This window comes from Mus caroli, chromosome 16, assembly GCF_900094665.2.
Source record: "Mus caroli chromosome 16, CAROLI_EIJ_v1.1, whole genome shotgun sequence".
Lineage (NCBI taxonomy): Eukaryota > Metazoa > Chordata > Mammalia > Rodentia > Muridae > Mus > Mus caroli.
In genome coordinates, this window is record NC_034585.1 from 82,436,063 (window position 1) to 82,455,681 (window position 19,619).

Here is a 19,619-nt window from a genome sequence, read left to right on the forward strand (position 1 = left end):
CTTTGCCGATGGCACTAACCACTCTCGCTGCCAGGAGATCACAGAGGTTACCATTCCTAATTCCCACAGCTGGTTCAAAGTCCCTAGACCATGAAAGCCAGCAATGACAAGTCCGTGATGATTTTCTTAAAACCCATTTTATCCACATCATTTCAGGCAGAATGTAGATCTAATCTCTGTAATCCCCTGGCTTGAGTCTGGGAGGACAGTGACTTTTTCACCAGGCAGGATTCTACTGAGAAGTTTCTCTTACACGACTCTTTCATAGCCAATCTGACTCACAGGAACCCTTACGCTTATTTCACATCCTGTGTGTGGAGTGAGAGCTGTACTGTATTTAACAGGTTGCACCTGGCGTGTATGGCTATTGCACTTCTTAGCACCAAGCTTTGCAGAAGAGTTTAACCTCCCCCCCTCCTACCTTCTACACTGCCAGCGTCCAGCCTTGGTGTTGACATTTTGGAGACACTGGAAAAAATCCTGAGCTGAGTTAAATTGACCTGCCTTGCAGAATTCTGCTCATCAGCCATATGGGAAATGTCTTTAAATGCAGTGAATGTGTTCAGGAAATGCTTCCAGACCCGGGACTTTTTGCCTGGCAAGACTACTGGATGTTTTTCAGATCTTGGGACCTGGTACTGGCTTGGGATTTAACAGGAGGCACACGATCTAGAGATTACTGAGCAAAGTGGCTGAAAAAAGGCCAGAACGGTAAAAATTTAAGTCTACGGAGAGTGAAACTGTGAGAAATTGATGATAATGGTGATAGCTTTTAAATTGCTTACCATTTGATAAGGAAATTGGGTAAGGGTATTCCCTCCATTAAGTCCTGTAACCCTGAAAACTATCTCATGGCTTAGATGTTAGCTTCAATTTACAGGCAGGGAAGTTAGGTATGGAGAATTGGAGCAACCTGTCAAGGTCCACATAATTAATTAGTGAGAGTCAAGATTTGAATCCAGGCTATACGGCTCCAGATGCTGCATATGAGTGTTTCCCTGGAGACTTTAATACACAACCTAGCATTTGAGAATTTGATAGTAGTAGGTTTCCTGAGATGATCTACGGTATTTCTTATGTGTGAAACATGCATGAAAACCAATACCCTCCTGGGATGGTGGTTCACAGAAGGTGTCTGTAAATAATTGTTTTAGGCCTCCTCACCTATCTCCTTTGGGGGAGGTGACATACTATATTGTCATGTGACACTGAAGTTAGGTTCCTTATTTAATGAGCCAGTTAATAGAGTTATAACAAGGAGAAAGAACAGCTTTGTGCACAGGTATCATTTCTAGTTTCTATGAGAGATAGAGAAATAATGTCCCTTCTGGAAGGAAACGTGTAATTGGATGTTGTGGCTATCAGTTCTCTTTGCTAGAAAGTACAGAAAAAGGCCAGGTAAGTGTAGGAAAGTTATAGCCAAGCTGCATCCACAGACCTTAACCTGTGTACTGACTGTTCCTTGATTCCTGTTATGTTGATGGTGGCCCCAGGAAGTCAGAAGAGCAGCAAGAGCCTTACCTGTTCAGTATTTCAGTGATTAAAAGGGATAAGCCACCTACCAGCAGAACAGAGGGAAGACAGTGTGATAGTTAACACTGGGTTGCTAACCAGCCTCATTTCATGCCAAGTACTAACAAAAAAGTTGGTTGGCAATTTCTGCTGAGTCTGTTGAATTACTGAATTATGAAGTTTTGACTGATAAACTTGTCTATAAATAAAGTCATGATAAGGAGAACACAGTAGTCCCCTGATACCTAATTTCCTAAGCAAACTGAACAGTACCAGGATGGCTGGTGAAGTCCTTGGCCTTTCCCTAACCATGGTTTGCTAATTGTCCTTGTAATAAATGTCACACTTTGATCACAGAGACTATTATATCATCCCTGGTGATTAAAACTTTGAGACTCAAAGTGCCCGTGAACTTCTGAAAATGTAGGTATAATAAATATAATTAGTTCTCTGACCTTGCTCAAAGAAATACAGTTATTATTTTCCTTATGATCATTGTTCGAGAATCTCAAGATGTCTGTTTAAAGGTTTCTGGAACTTTGTGTAACATAAGCTACCTTTCGATCTCTCTGTCTTTCTGCCTGTCTTTCTACCTGCCTTTCTCTCTCTCTATCTCTCACACAGTCTTTGAAGATCAATGTGTTCCCACATACAAATGACTCAATGAAAAAAAGTTTAGAAGGCTTCCAAATCTAAGACACAAATCTCTGTGACCTAGTTTTTCTTTAAATGTCAGCAAAGGGGGTTTACAAGATGACTCTGAAGTTAGAACACTTGTTGCTCATCCAGAGAATCTAAATTCAGTTCCCATCACCCATATTGGGCTACTCAAAATCTCCTGTAAGTCTAGTTCCAGAGGATCTTATGCCCGTTGCTTGCTTCTGTGGGCACTTAAACTCATGTATAGGAATGCGCGCGTGCGCGCGCGCACACACACACACACACACACACACACACACACGCACGCATTCTAAATATATACATCTTGAAAATAGTCCAAATGAGTTTCTTGAAAAAGTCAGCTAATCCGCACTTAACCAGAATCCAGATAAAGGAATAGGGAAACTCATTTGGACTATTTTAGAAGCATAAATTTTGTTGATTTAAAAAAAAAATTGAGAATTGAATGCAGGTATTCTAGAATATAAGGTATCGTGCTGTTTGTAAAAATGTCAAAGTCTAGAAGAAAATGCCAATGAGTTTTGATTTAAATGTTTGCAAGTAGTTCTCAGGCACACATTGGAGACAACACTTCAGTAAAAACAACCACTGAGAGTGGCGCTTGGCAGTAACATTGTGTGGACAGCTTTCCTTATTAAATTCTGGTAAGTTATTTTATTTTAAACTGCTATTGTAGGTGTAGAATCATTCTTGGTTAGAGGGATGACTCAGAGGGTAAAAGTCCTTATAACCGATTCTGATAATCTTAGTTGTATCCCTGCATTAGGAAGGCTGAGAGCAAGTGACCTAAGTGAAAACAAGAAGCAATCCTGAGTGGTAGGATTTGGTCTAACCTAGCACATTGTAGCTGGTGCCTGAAGCAGAAACAGAAAGACTACTCAGGCATGAAATGACACATAGTGAAAGCAGAGAGCTAAGTTCTGCAAGTTGTCCTCTGACCTACAGACACTTCATAACATGCATACATGTGTATACACACACACACACACACACACACACACACACACAATAAATAAATAAATAAATAAATAAATAAATAAATAAATGTAAAATACTTTAAACCAAACCAAACCAAAACCACTTTGCTATAGCCTGGAGAGTAAATGTGAGGAATCAGTACATTCTTTTTGGTTGTGGATTTTGGTAATAGCCATGGCCCCTACGCCTGCCAATTCTTTAGCTCTGGAATGGTTTGAACCCACCTTGGAAATGAAGGGACAGGTTACTGCAAGGGTGCTTGGAAGAGACATTCACTGAAGTGCCATGCAATGTGAAATGTCTTTTTCATGACTGAGTAGTCTTTCTGTTTCTGCTTCAGCCACCAGGTAGAATGTGCTAGGTTAGGCCAAATCCTACCACTCAGGATTGCTTCTTGTTTTCGCTTAGGTCAGTGGCTCTCAGCCTTCCTAATGCAGTGACCCTTTAATACAGTTCCTCATGTGTAGTGACCCACAACCATAAAATTATTTTTACTTACTACTGTTATGAATTGTAATGTAAATATCGGACAAGCAGGATATCTGATATGTGTTCCCTATGAATGCGTTGTTTGACCCCCGCATCCCTCAAGGGGAGCCCATCCCACAGACTGGGAAATGCTGGCTTAAGAAGTAAAGGCTGGGAGAAACGGAGGCCTGGAGGCATAGCAAGGGTGGCATTGATAGGATTGAGTCCTTGAACTTGTAACTTGTCACTGAGAGACTGAAGTCTGGCCGAAACTGTCCCAACAGCTAAAAGGCTGGGTGTTTCCTTCTCTTGTAGGACAGCCTAGATTATGAACTCTTTAAGCTTGAAGCTGCACCCTTTTTGACATCTTGCTTTCCCCCAAGGGGAAAACAAAATCAGATTCAGTACTTGTTTTCTTTTTTGCAAATAAATTCTCTCTTGATAAACAGGGTTCCTGGGCCACAGGCTGACACATAAAGTGGGGGACTTGGAAAACAGGGACTCTTCTTCAGTAGGTCTGTGTTTCTAGCCACCTCTTCACTCCCTGCATGCTTGTGTGCGTGTGTATGTGTGTGTGTGCATGTGTGTGTTTGTATGCATGTTTGGGTGCTTGTGTGGAAGTGTGTGTGTGTGTGTATACTTGTGTGCATGTGCATGCTTGTGTGCATGTGTGCGTGAGTGTGTGCGTGCATTTCTCTGTCTTTATGTCTAGATGTCTATATATCTCTTGGATAATGTATTTTACATTTTGCATTTACCATGAACATGTTTTCGAAGGACCTCCTATGTACTAGTCACTAGTTTATACTGTGAATATATTTTTGACTACCTACTATGTTACAGTCACTAGATTGTGTTCTGGTTATACATTAATAAAAAATATTAGTTCTCCACCCTTGAAGAGGAAACTTTCTAGAACTCTCTGAAGTGGACCTAGCTTTGCTCAAGTTAGGTCAGGTCTACTGTTCACAGAGCGGTCCTCCCCCACTGTTGGTAGTGAGCATCTGAAAGTGCTTGGGATCTCTTTTGGACATTTATTGCTATTAGTTTTCTTCCTTGGGGGCAGCCTTTCTGACGGTGGCGGCCTGGGAAATCACAGTAGCCCGTTTCCCCATACTTCCAGATTCCTTGATAATGCCATGCAATACTAACCATTTTAGATTGTTCTGCAGAAACACATAATTTACTTTGATAATTTTTCCTCTGTCTCCTGTGCCTGGCCAGTGACTTCCCTTGTCTATGACAAAAACCTTAATGGAAGTTTACTTTGATAAACTCTTCACGGACTGATTTTAGGAAAATACCAAAATTTTTAGAAACTTGGGAAATCTTGTATATATATATATATATATATATATATATATATGGTCTATACACACACACACACACATATATATATGGTCTATACACACACATATATGGTATATATGTGTATATATATATATATATATATATATATATATGTGTGTGTGTGTGTGTATGTATATAAAATCATTCCTAAATATCTCCCTCCAAGGGAAACATAATCTCTGGAATGCATATACTTACTAAATTAGTGACTTTGTCCTTAATATGAAAATATTTTTAAAAAAAGTTTTTCTTGGGGCTGGAGAGATGGCTCAGCAGTTAAGAGCACTGATTGCTCTTCCAGAGGTCCTGAGTTCAATTCTCAGCAACCACATGGTGAACCATCTGAAATGGGATTATGGTGCTGTCTTCTGGTGTGTCTGAAAACAGCTACAGTGTACTCACATATACAAAATAAATAAATCTTTAAAAAAGCTTTTCTTAACATAAAAGGAAAGTATATACTGCCTTTTCACATTAGCCTGCTGCTTAATAGATCTCTAGGTATGTTTACCCAACATCAGTTTCTGTCCTTATTGCAACCATTGCTAACATTCTTCACTTAGGTAATGAATGGAGACTGCTACACAGTGAAGCACCCCCTTTGTCCTTCTTCTCCTGGTAATTTTTGTTCCAAAGTTAGTAAACGTCACAAGTACACGCAGGCCGGGCTGACACCTTTATTTCTAGGAATCCGAGTGTGACGTTTGCAAAGATGCTTTTAGGTTTGTTCTGGTTACAAATGCTGTTCTATGACCATTTAATAAGATCATTCCCTTATACCACTAATGTTTATTTTCTGTAGTTTTAAAAGGTGGTACAACATTATGAACTAACCAGTACCCTGGAGCTCTTGACTTTAGCTGCATATGTATCAAATGATGGCCTAGTCGGCCATCACTGGAAAGAGAGGCCCATTGGACACACAAACTTTATATGCCCCAGTACAGGGGAACGCCAGGACTAAAAAAAAAAAAAAAAAAAAAAAAAAAAATGGGAAAGGGTGGGTAGGGAAATGGGGGAGAGGGGAGAGAGTATGGGGGACTTTTGGGATAGCATTGGAAATGTAATTGAGGAAAATACATAATAAAATATATTATTAAAAAAAAAGAAAATTAGTTAGTAGGGAAAGTATTAGCTTTGGTCCTGAAAGGTCATGTGTTGTTAGTTCTTTTACCATGTCCCCGTTTCTCTCCCGTGTCCCTCACCTCCCTTTTAGCTACTCATCCCAGATTCTTTCTGCTTTCATGTCACTTGTGCCCCAGTGTCCTCCTCTCCTTCCACAACACCTCCCTCCATTCTCCTGGTCTCATGTCTACTTTCACAGACCAACCTTTATATACACACACAGGCATTATGAGCTGGAGACATACATGACAGACAATATTCTACTTCTGCCAGAATCTGTTTCCTTCCTTTCTAGCTCTATCCATGGTTACATGGATATCATGATTTCATTTTTGTTTACAGTTAAATGTTGATGGATATCTAAGCTGGTCATTCCTTGCTATTGCTAATAGAGCTAAGTCAAGTGCAGATTTTGCAAGCATGCATGTAGTAGAACATAAATACCTTTGGGTATATGCCCAGGAGTGGTACAGTGGGGCATATGGTAGTTCTATGTTTAATTTTTTGAGATCCCTATGTACTAATTCCTATAATGGCTATACTATGCTATACTCTCAACAGGCATGAATAAGGTTCCCTGTTTCTCCACACCATTGTCAATATTTATTGTCATCTCTTTTCTTTCTTTGTGGTAGCCATTCAGACTGTAGTGAGATGAGATACAGGAGTAGTTTAAACTTGTATTTATGCGTTCATCAGTGTTTCTTAATAGATGGCTTCAGCCCCTTTGCTGGAAAGGACCAGGCATGTGACTATGCAAAGAATTCAGGTCCTGGAACTCTTGTCTTCTTCATTCATAAAGGTAAGTGCCACACCCTGTGGTTGCTAAACCTATTGGGTCTATTAGAATTCATTTTATGGGAGTTATAATAATTGAGGTTTGATAATAAAAGTACTAAGGCTTACTCCATAAGCAAGGCAAAAATGAGTTTCATTATTGTTAGTCACTAATTAAAAAGACCTGGATAGTGAAATGGACTTGGTCATAAAACCCAACCCAGTTTTACACAATTCTCCTTTTGGTGCCCATAAAGCATTTATAGATTCTGGATAACTTCAGACACGGCCAACTCCCTGGGAACCTTTTGATTTTACTGCTACAACTTAGTTCCAAGAACAACATATGTTTATGTTTTTGTTTTTGTTTTTTTTGGCACATGCTTCTATCTTATAAATACTAAACAGAAAATATAATGTTATTTAAATATTTATCTTTTGGAAAGCATGATTAGATTTTGTTCAGGAAGTATAATTATTCAAATATAAAGGCCAGAGAGGGGGCAGTGGGGTGGGCTCTGTAAGACACTGCAGAGACCAATGACCTGAGTTCAATCTCTGAAACCCACAAGACGGAGGAAACCAACTCCCACAAATATCCCCCGACTGCCAGACTTGTGCCATGCTGTGTGGCACAACAAATAATAGATGTAAATTACTTTAGGCCAGAGGAAATACTAATCTGTAGATTTGAGTGTATTAAACTGGCAATCAGACTGAGTGGGGTGGCCCACATCTTTAATTCTAATATTTGAGAGGTAATGGCAAGAGGATCGTGACTTCAAGGCTGGGTTTAGCTGAGTTTGAGGCCACGCTGGGCTACATGAAACCCTGTTTCAGAACACAAAAACAAACAAGTAAACAGGCAAATAAAAAAAATAGGGATCAAAGAAGGGACAGAAGAGGGTCTTTGTGGTAAGGACATAGTTCCTTATAATGAGATTAAAGCATTAGAAACTCATGCCATTAGAAATGTTACCCAGTGTCATTTCTCCAGTTGAAGAGGCTTTTTATTTTTCTCACCATCATACTGGCATGAGACAGACACTGAGCAGGCTTCACAAGGTTCTTACCTTGAAGAAGGTCATTGTCGAGCCATCTCTGACTGCCCCATATTCTATCTTGGTTTGTTTGGCCAGGTCGTCTGCGGAATCGATGGGGGATTCCATCCTTTCTACGGTCAAGAAGGCAGCCAGGTTGGCAGTGTAGGATGAGATGATGATTAGGGTGAAAAACCACCATATTCCTCCAACTATTCTGGTCGATAGAGCCTTGGGCATCAGCTCCGATCCTGTGACAGCATCATCAGAGTGAGGGTGTTAAACTGAGTCAGCAAGATGAAGGACTGGTCGTTATGCTAAGGGGAAGAGCCTCTTCAAAGACTGTCTTGAATGAAGATGAAATGAATGTGTTTTCTAGAAATGGAACAGAATCCAAGTGGTCCCTTCTTTACGTCTTTAATTATTACCTCTGCTTGTAACACAAGTAGTCAAAGTTGATACCTGAAATATGACTGAAAGTTTAGCCCCAAGATACACTGTCTACAATGTAGCTAGTTGCTTAAATGTGAAGAGTTTATTCTGAGAATTCTGACCTTATTACTGCCTGATGCATTATTTAGAGGGAAATAAGATATTCTGGGTATTTATATAACGATGAAAGACTTTAAAATGGTAACTTATTTTTATTTAAGGTGAAACAGTGTGAGAAACTTACAAAGTTTACACATCATTTCAGTTATAACATGCAACTTTAAAAAATGATTGGAAATTTTTAGATAATATGAAATGAAGCTCAGACATGCTCTTACATGAGTCCTGTTTTGTTTCATGTTACTCTTAACAAGAATATATGTATATATGTATATATATATATATATATATATCCTTTTAAAAATCTAGTTTATAGTCTTGTTTGCCTAAAATAGAGTATGTTCTTCAAAAGACATTTTTGATCCATAAATAAAGAACTGGTTGAAAACCTGGCTATTTTCCCAGGCTGAGAGATGTTGTACCTGGTTGGAATCGTCACTTAACTACCATTCAGGTCAATGTTGCTTTTCAAAGGAAGCATGGGGATATTAAATAGGTATTGACAAAGAAACGTGTTCTTTCCCCCAAAAGGCTCCATTGGCCAACAAAACGTTCTGAAAAGGGTCTAGGTGCGCTTTGAGCTGTGGATGTCTACATCTCAAACAGGCAAGTTGGAAGGCACCAGTAGTACACATGACTTCATTTCCGTTAGTCTTTTTGCCTGAAACCAGCTCTCGCTGATGTGTTAGTATTACTTCCATGAACCTGGAATCATAACAGAGTTTATACGTCCAGTTAAAGGGGAGAGGAGAGCCCCTATTGACTCTCCAGAGGTCTGAAAGGTTTGAGTACAGCAGGTCAGACATACGGTTTTGAGGATTCTTTCTTTACACTAATAGCATGTTTTGAAATTGTGTAGGTACTAATGGTCTGAGATGGGAAGAAAAATTAGAATTCACTAGTCTGCAAATGAGTGAGTGTATTCTCAGGTTTAATCTTCAAGCAGACACATGCATTGCTCACAAAATCAAAACCAACTGAAATCTAGGGATAAGCAGATATAGGCTGGCAGAGTATCTGGGATTTGAATACAGAAATATTCTTTTAATACTCTTAGTGTCTCTGTGCTTGGCTCCCTTTGATGAGCTACATGGTTTCACTACCGTTTGCTTTCCCTTCTTTTGTTTGTTTGAATTTTGGTGTGTAACATTACAACAAATTTGTAAGCATTTCCATGATATTGCCTCCAAGGATTTAGCAGAATAATCTGTTGCTGTTGTTTTTATCTTGTGGTTTAATAGGATTTCTATGCCTATGGGTGTGTGCGCTTAAAGCCCAAGGTTGCCTTACATCTTTGTGCTTAATTGATCTAGCAGCCTTGTGGCAACGTGATATTATTTTAGGTTTTTAGTTAGTTGCCATTAAAATACCATTTATTTTATAAAATAGCCATGGGAGATAAATATCACATTAAAGATACATTTTTTCTTGCCTTATAGGTAGAGATTTCCTTGCTATCAGTTCATCCTTGTGTTATTTTTATTGCATTTATGAAAATCTAGCTTTCAATTTCTCTGTGTACACACAAAATTATGTATTGTATGGAAGTGGAAATGGACTTACAGATGAATAACCATTTGGCATGCAAACATAAATTTGTATTTTTGAATTTTAAAACAAGTATTTATAATTTTAGAAAAAAATTCTTGAAAATGTAGGGGAACATGTAGCAACCTAATGAAACTGCATATTAAACTTTCATTAGATGATCTCAATGAAATTTCTCAATGTTGTTTTGTATTATTTTAAAATTTTCAGACAATTCTTGGAGTTTCTTAATTAATTAATTCTTAATGTTATCTGAAGTATTTCAAAATGGCCTCCCTCAAAAAGAGATGATTTGTGCATGTTCAGTGTCCTAGAGGATGACGTCATGGGAACGGTAAGAGTGTCGAGTTAAACACGCTGGAAATACTCAGGACGAGCAATACTTGCTGGAGTCTCGTTAGTGCCTTTTATGGCAGACATGACAGCCAATCCTGATCCAGACTTTGCTCAGGCTCTGTAGAAAAGAGAAAGTCTGATCATCACATTAAAACAGAAATGCAGCAAAGTGGTTTCCAATTTAACACGACGACAGGACAGGCTCCTGCACGCAGGGGGAGAGCACGACAGAGGTTATCTACCTGGTCCAACGCCATGTACCCAAGGCAGATGCACTAACAGTCATAAGTGCTGTACTTGGAAATGCTTGTTGTACCTGACAAATGTTAGTCAACTTCTTTCCTACAAGCAGAGTCTGGCTGGGGCTGACTGTCATGTATCCAAGGTAGTGGTAACTAACAGACACTGCATCTCACAGTTTGCTGTGGATGCTGGTAAACTCCAAAAATGTGTGCGTGAGGTTTCAAAGCTGGACATTAGGCATGTGACACTAGGTGCAAAACTGCATAGGCCTGCAGCATGCTCAGGGAAACCTGCGTGTGTTTGTTTTTTATTCAGTTGCTGGAGAAGGCTAGTTGTACGGATGGGAGGAGGCCTCCTTAATCCTGAGAGTAACTGATCATGTGATAAGTACCCCGAAGAATTAAATGTGCTGGAAGAGTAAAGCACAGCTTATAACAGCGTGTCTTTCAGGATCCATAGCTCTGTCTTATGCTTTAAATTCATGCAAGTGATTTCTACTAAATCTGGTTATGTCTACACCCATGTAATGGTCCCCACACCACTTCATATAATTCCAAAAATGTATTCATTTCTTAAATTATGTAGTATTTTTACAACGAAGGCCAACACATCTATTTGAATTCTCTCTCTCTGTCTCTGTCCCTTTCCTCTCTCTGTCTGTTGGATTCACATACTGTAAACATTTCAAATGATATTATAACATCCTAGTGAAAAACCTCAGGTTGACTTCCAAATCACAAACATGGTTAATGTATATCCCAGTTGGGTTTTCTTTTGCCAATTTATTTTGCAGCTTATTGTCAAATGAAAAGATATTCCAAACACAACAGCATCTGTGACTTATGATTGTCTTAAATGAATGCATTTAATCTTGGAAATATTTGGTACACCATATGCTTGAAATCAAAACTGAAGAAAAATCCAAAAATCAAGATGGATTTCTTCCAAAGGTTAAAACAACTTCTCCCTCCTCCACAAAAAAAGCAAAAATCTCTGAAATCATAGGGTAAGGTAAAATATATTACATTTCTTTGGTTTCAGTTTTATGTCTCCAACCCCTACAGTTGCTATGGTTACCAGTTTGAAGGAGATTGTGGAAAGTTGTTGGGCAGCTAAGCTGAATTTCAGAAAGGTTTGTCTGAGTGGCAATTAGGTGGAAGTTCTAGATCTTGTCAGCACCTGGAGGAATCCAAGTGAATTCAAACTTCCAAGGATTTAAATCCCATTCTATTTAAACCTTTGACTTGCGAAGTTATGGCTAAGAAGGAAAAGATTGTCTCTTTATGGAAATGCATCCATTCAACAAAAGTCTATGGTTTTGTGATGGATAAGCTACACTGATAGCTTGACAAGACTAAGGGTCACCTCGGAGACACTTCACTTGACATGTTCATGAAGAAGTTTCCAGACAGGTTTGTCTGAGGAGGATAGACCCTGAGTGTAAGCAGCACCACCACTCTACAGGCTGACATTGCAGATAAAAATTAATAATGATAATATAATGGGAATACAAAAACTAGGGGCACAGCAGTTATTGTTCTATTTGCTGAATGAAGACACAATGTGTCACTTGCCCCAATCTCCTGTTGCCATGTGTTCCACACCTGATTGGACTGTACCCTTAATTATATGTCACTTACAAAGCCTTACTCCCTAAATTGCATCTATTCAGTTATCTGATTACATCAGTGAGAAAACAACAAATATAGGTTTCTTATTCTTCACTACTTGCAGGAAAATTTGTCCATTGTTTGGAAGAAGTGCTCTTTTTAGATACATAGCAAAAATATCCCATTTAGACTCTACTTCTGCCTTTGTCTTGAGAACTGGCTAGAAAGTCCATTGCTATTAGTTTATATCCCTTGGTGTTTCTTCCTACCATCTAGCTTCATGGTGGAGTTTACCAGCATGAAAGCCTGTCAGCAGACTGTGGGATGCAAGTGGCAAAATGGGCAACCGGTGTACCTTGCTGCATGAGAGCTCCAACGCCAAACCAGAAACTATTTAGCAAAGTGAAATTGTTTTCCACCACGTCTGAGTCAGGGTTGCACGGGTGGGGGTTATACCACTCGTAGGGTGTGAACCTGCGATAGTTAACAGAAACAGTTTGTAAATATCACACACATACACGAAGCAGAGTCAAACGTGCTGAGCAACGTAGAAATCCAACCATTGAGCAGAAGCAGTAGGAGCAAAGACCTCGGGTAGCGTCTTTCAGCTCTGTGGGACTAAATGCAAAAGTTCCTGGGAGAGTATTCACCACTGACTTTCAGCTTCTGAATCAAGTACGTTGGCAGCTAGGATCACACTCTTCAGACCTATGTCTACTGAATTCTTTGGTGCTTTCATTCATTCCCATTTTACTGAGCAACTGGCTAACCATAAAGAAAGGATTTCCTATCCCAAGATTTAGCCCCAGCCAGGGGCAACACGAGCAGTGGTGGGATTCATGGGAATTACACGATTGAGTTATTATGTTGCTAGATGCTGTGGGGGTCATTTGCTCTTCTGGGACATTTATGGCTCCATGAATACAGACATGTATACAAATTCTAGTACTTCACCAATGATGCAGGAATAATAAAACCAGAGACAAGACCAAACGTGTAAAAAAATGGGCTAGATTTGGGAGCCATATATATCTTGTTTCAAAGACACTATATAGAAATATAAGCCTCAATCCTTTAATGAAAAGACAAGGTTTAAATTTGGAAGAACCATAGTCCAGGCCTAGGTATATTACATATATTAATATAGTATATTAGCATTGACTCCAAGGCTTAGAGTAGGAAATTGGAAGCTCATGTTTTCTTTTTGATTTATTTTTAATTGAATTGTTTTTTAAATTATGCCCTGCAGTCTCATAATCACCAACTCTTGTTAGGTGTGAAATGTTTTCTATGACATTATTATCACTCTGCTTGCAAGGGGCCATGGGTAATAAGTTTTTGGAAATACAATGAATCATTGATGAAAATCTACACAAAGAATTTGATTTGATTTTTTTGCCCTCGGTTTACCTCTTTATAAATTGGGGGAAATTTAGATATTTAGAAGTAACATTTAAAATAATAATTTGGAGAACTGATTACAGTTTTAGTCCTTTCTATTTTTCTAAGAATAAGTCTGACTTTTGTAATCCAGAGGAGACAGCAGCTATAGGGGTATTTTAGGGAGCTACCATAGCAAGGTATGTGTGTGTGAGTGTGTGTGTGTGTATGTATATGGGTGTGTGCATGTGTGTTTTATTAAAACATTGCCAGATGTTCATCAAAGTAACCTGTAATCATTTAAAAGGCAATAATTCATAGCACTGGAAGCTTTGCCATTTGCTGCTGGGTCTTTTCAAGGCAAAGAGGATTGTTAGAGCATTGTTAAAATACCACAACACCAATGAGAAACATGCGGATGCTCTCCAACCCATAAGGCTTCAGCAATAAACAATAGCAGGTTGCAGATGCATCAGGGAGAACTGGGCTTAAGGTGAATAAATTATCTACAGCGAGAAGCCAGACATGCTGTGCATCATGTACAAGGAACTGGGAAGATAGTTTCTCTAAATGAAAAATGTTCTCTAAAGCCCTGGACACCTTCTGCAAAGTGTGCAGTGTCTTCTCATGGAGTCTTCGGGGCATTAGGATAGCAGCTTGGTCATTTATCGCACCATAATATCATCCAACTCTTTCCTGTGGCATCCCTCAAGCTGCAGGGTACACCACACAAGTTGCCGTGAGCTTATGAACACAGCTTTAATTGACGGTGCCGTGCCAATACATTTTAATTACTGTTGCAACAGTGTGATTAAGTTTTGAATTTATACACTCTCATAACCATAGTAGTTTGCTGAGCAGAAAGGATACCGGTATTAATGAACCTACTAATTGAAACAGCATGCAGAGTAAAGATGCTGCGACTTAAACAATATCATTATCCCTGGTACAATAACTTTAAAATATTAATTGCAATAAATTAGAAGGATTACGCATTCAAGAATACAGGCTTTTCAAATAGACCATAAAGCTTGGAAACTACCAGCCCCTGATATCCTGTTGTTTGCTCATTAAATATACTCTGATCGGTGAGCACGTGTCCTTGGCATGCTGCTCTTAGTTTCCCCCCATGTTTAACACTTTAACACTAGTGAGCAATTAAGTGGCTTTTCTGTGGAGCAGAGGGAAACGGTCTTAAACATCAGCACACGTCTCAGCTCTTCAGGAGGTTGCTAGTTCCTTGTCTCGAGGATTCCAAATGACCTGGGAAGCATGTGAACTGAAGAAAATTAAACAATGACGGGCTATGCTGTAAGACACTGGCTTTTTATATTGTAGAAACACACATGTTTTGTATAGGTGGAGATATTTCCCTTTAAGAATCGTAAAGCATGCTTAATATAGCCACAGTGACACAATACAGCATGTCAGCGGCAGAGGGTCTAGTGAAAGACCAATACATGATCTGCAGGAATAACCATCTAAAATTGCTGTCCCAGATGACCCTCAATAGGTCAGCTGACTTCCTGGAACATGGGAAAGGGACAAGTGTCTATTTAGAATCTATGTGAAAACTTGTATAGATGATGGTATTATTTCACAGGCATGGTGGTGCTGCCTATAATTCCAGCATTTGGGATGATGAGGCAAGAGAATCTCTTCCAGTTTGGGGCCAGTCTGTCTCTGCAGGAAGTTAAAGAATAGCCTGGATTGCATAGAGAGACCTTCCTTATTTCAGAAGAAAATATTGTAACAAAATGCATCATAATGAATCCAGAGGGTCTACACATGTGAACCTGGTACTTTGGGTTAGGTTTTAGATGATGCAAAGTTTACATTAAATGAAAAGTTGCGAAATATTCCTCACTGAGACGTTTACTAGTTGAGGGGACTGTCTAGTTCTCATTGTTGATAGACACTGGTTGCTTTGAAGAAAGATCAATCAATTTCAGTGGGGAAAGGTCTGTTTGAAGTTGTCATCACCCATTGGTTTTGTAACCTTAGAATCTGCTTTCAAGAAGTCATTCTTGTCCCTAGATTTTACTTTTTGCTAGATGACAACCTTAAAAGCTTCGTTTTAAACTGGGCAGTGGTGGTGCATGCCTTTAATCCCAGCACTTGGGAGGCAGAGGCACACAGATTTCTGAGTTCGAGGCCAGCCTGGTCTACAGTGTGAATTCCAGGACAGCCAGGGCTACACAGAGAAACCCTGCCTTGAAAAACAAAAACAAAAACAAAACAACAACAAAAAGCTTCATTTTAGGAAGTCAAATGTGAGTCCCCAATGCAAGCTAGCCCCGGTATGTTGAAGTTTGGCCCAGTTCAGCTTTATGTTCATCATGAACCCAATTCTGTAGAATTAAATATTTTTAGAGTCAACTGCCAAATCCAAACACTAACATGCACATTTGTTAGCACTCATTCTTCACCGTCATTGTCTATGGTTTTCCTTACCTTGTTACATTGATGTTTTATAACCGTATAGATTTTATTCAGTTCAGCGAATGATTTTTAGGGATCTATTTAGTGAGGGTGTTAAATGCTGGATTGGTCTGTAGCTTTTCACTTGAAGAATACATAAAAGGATAAACTTCACAACACAAATCTGAAAGCTTCTTTAGATCAAATGAGATTAACTGGTTCTCATTTCTATGTTACCGAATTTGAGGGCAAATAAAATCACGTTGCAGCTCACTTTATTGGTGCAGAGAGACCTAGTGACCTATTTCATGGTCCCAGATTATGATGGGAAGAATAGGGGAATCAGCACCTGCTTACCAGGCTGGGGATTTGATTCTGAGCATCGCACTTAGTGGCCCTACAGTGTAGGATTAGAATAGACTCAAAGATGTAGATGATATGGAGTTGAGTGTGAAATACAGATGGTGGGTCATCAAGAGCTGATAAGGAAATGGACAAAGTGCAGAGATATTCTGAATGTTACACTTTCTGACATATCCTGATAACAAACATAAAGTCACAGGTGAGAGGCAGTGCAATAGGGCCTCTTCAGTCCATGTCCTTGTGAGGCCTTCTAGACGATGCTCACATACCGTTTTCCTCCTGGTAGCTTTGGCCAACTTTGCTAGAGTAACTAAGCAAGAGACTTCTCCATCAGTAGGACCTTCCTTGATTAATTTGTAATCATTTATGCTTGATTAATTTGTAATCATTTATGTGTGAAGAAACCCTAGACTCAGGATTTGAAAACTTACATTTTTATTGTCCTCTGTCTTTTTCCTTGCTTCATTAGGGTTAAAGAAATGGAACAAGTCAACCCAGTGTAGCCTGCTTCCTGTGAGAGGGAACTTCATTACTTTATGGCTATCCCAGGTAAACGAACTTTACCTGGGAATTGTGACAAATCTCCAAAGGCAATAACTGATTAAAAAAAATCATTTCCAAGGATTTTTAAAAATTATCCTGAACATGGTTCTTGACTGTGACATGACTGAAAAGTTGAAGTTGTGTGTGTATGTGTGTGCGCGCAAAAAGAATTTTGATCACTATTTCAAAAAACAATATTTGAGATTTGGCAATAGCTCATTTTACAAGATGTTGAGAACTCCCAATCTTTAGTCCCTTTGAAAGCTTAAATAACCATACGTCAGAGGTCACTTATTCCGTTTGACTGCCTTGTAGATCTTCTGCATGCGTCTTTTTTTTGTTGTTGTTTGTTTGTTTTTGTTTTTGTTTTTGTGTTTTTAAGACAGGGTTTCTCTGTATAGCTCTGGCTGTCCTGGAACTCACTCTGTAGACCAGGCTGGCCTCGGACTCAGAAATTCGCCTGCCTCTGCTCCCAAGTGCTGGGATTAAAGGCATATGCCGCCACTGCCAGACTTCTGCATGTGTCTTGCTTGGGTTATTTTCCCAAGCCTTCTTTGTAATTATTCTGGGGAGAAGTTACCAGGAAATAATCAAAACTGGACAATAGACAATGGACAATGGCAAAGAGTTACCATGAAAAGATATTTCTCTTATTAATTACTGGAGAGAAGACAAAAATTGATTAAGGGAAAAAATTACCAGCTTTTGTTGAAAGGTGAAAAAGATTGAAAACATGACATAAAAAGTAAAATTTTAAAAGCATACTTTATCTAGAGCCATCAAAGGTTTAAGAGGAATAGAAAAATAAAATAGTGGTTTGAAATTCAGTATCAAAGGCATTTGGATATATGTTCTACTGAGAATAAAAAGCTCTGGAAGACTTGTATAAAGTATAATGGTTACATACAAAGGACAGAGTTTAATCTTGAAAGATAAAGCTTAACTGGAATCACTTCCAGAGTATCATAAAGCTTTTATAGTGGCTTGAAGATGTAGCTAAGGGGTAGAGGGCTTGCTAGGCAACATGCATAAGGCCCTCCACTCCATCTCCAGTACAGAAGCAATAAATCAATAATCAGCCAGCCAATCAGCCAATCAATCAATCAGTCAATCAATCAATCAACCAAACTTCCACACTGTAATTTCTTTTCAGTGTGACTTCCACAATATTCTTTTTTACTGCCTAATGATTTTAAAGAAGAACCTCATAGAAACGTCTACCCTTAAGGGCCTCAGCATCTTCCTCTCCATGTTTTTTATTTGCTGGGGTGGTTCCTAGATACCTTGTCTTTTCTGTTTGGCTTCTTTAATTATTCCCAAACAAAATATCTTAAAATAATTTCATTATTATTTTAATAATATTTTACATATCCCAGTTAATCCATTGTTCGTTTTGTCCTTTATTCCACAGAAAAATAAAACAGATAGCAATGTTATGTGACTGGAAGTACAGAAAAAGTTAAATGACAACAAAGGACTGTCCTCTTCCTTTAAAATATGTATCTTTATGACTCATTAGCTTTCAATGCACTCAACAGCTTTCCATGGAAACCCTGAAAAAAATACAACAATGAGCAAAAATAAAATTGCACTTTTAAACTGTGAATGTTTGACATCTGTGACTGCCAGGCCTTTGCCATGAATTCAGTATTCTCGAACTTACCTTGCAATCACAAAGAGCACACAACTGACTCCTAGGCAGGCGAGGAGCACATACATCCAAATGTCTGGAGATAGGGGGTTGAGGAAGGAGAAGACACCCGGGTTGGTTCCATTGGGCTTCCGGTAAAGGATGCTAATGCCCAGAGTCATGAAAGGCTTGGAGAAGTCAATGACTTTCTCCCGTACATACGTGATGGTGAGAGGGGCCACTGCTAGGTCAGCTCTCTGTAAAAGCAAGTGTCAGATCATCAGCTGCAAGGGACTAGCCTTCTCCTGAGTATCTCTACCTCCTAATCTCAACTTCAAGTGCTTTTTGTGCAAGAGGTGTCTAGTATGAGCTAAATTTGTTTATATTATAATATTTATTATCAAAGAGAAACCAGAAATTATGAAGGGGTAGGGGGTGAGGGTCTGTGCAAGGTACATACTCATACCCACAGGACCCATATGCTGAGAGCATGCTCACAAGATAGACAGACAGACATAGAGAGAGACAGACAGAGAGACAGAGAGCAATACACACAGAGATAGACACAGACAGACAGACACAGACAGCAACACACAATAGAGATAGACAGACAGAGAGACAGACAGAGAGACAGAGAGCAACACACACACAGAGATAGACAGAGAGACAGAGAGTCAGAACAGCACACACAGATAGACAGACAGAAACAGAGCAACACACACAGATAGATAGACAGACAGAAAGACAGAACAGCACACAGATAGATAGACAGACAGAGAGACATGGAGCAACATACAGAGATAGATAAACAGACAGAGAGACAGAGCAACACACATACATACACACAGAAAGAGAGAGAGAGAGAGAGAGAGAGAGAGAGAGAGAGAGAGAGAGAGAGAGAGAGAGAGAGAGAGGATTGCTATTCATAAACTAAAATTACCAGATAATCTCTTTACCTCTCTTCTCTGGTAGAGAAGAGAGGAAGGAACACCTTGGGCTAATATAAGGTGACAAGATGAGATTTTTCTCTGCGTCCCAAATTGCAGGTCCTAGAATTCTTAA

At 39.2% G+C, this 19,619-nt stretch overlaps 1 protein-coding gene across 1 annotated transcript in view; it reads right to left on the minus strand.

The window, feature by feature from the left end:
• Positions 1-19,619, minus strand: part of Grik1 (glutamate ionotropic receptor kainate type subunit 1) — a 386,955-nt gene that overhangs the window by 32,442 nt on the left and 334,894 nt on the right. Inside the window, exons 11-13 of the mRNA XM_029470320.1 lie at positions 18,591-18,814; positions 12,576-12,694; positions 7,965-8,182 (exon numbers count right to left, since the gene is read on the minus strand). Coding sequence (XP_029326180.1) covers positions 7,965-8,182; positions 12,576-12,694; positions 18,591-18,814 — 561 coding nt within the window. The remainder of the gene's footprint in view (positions 1-7,964; positions 8,183-12,575; positions 12,695-18,590; positions 18,815-19,619) is intronic.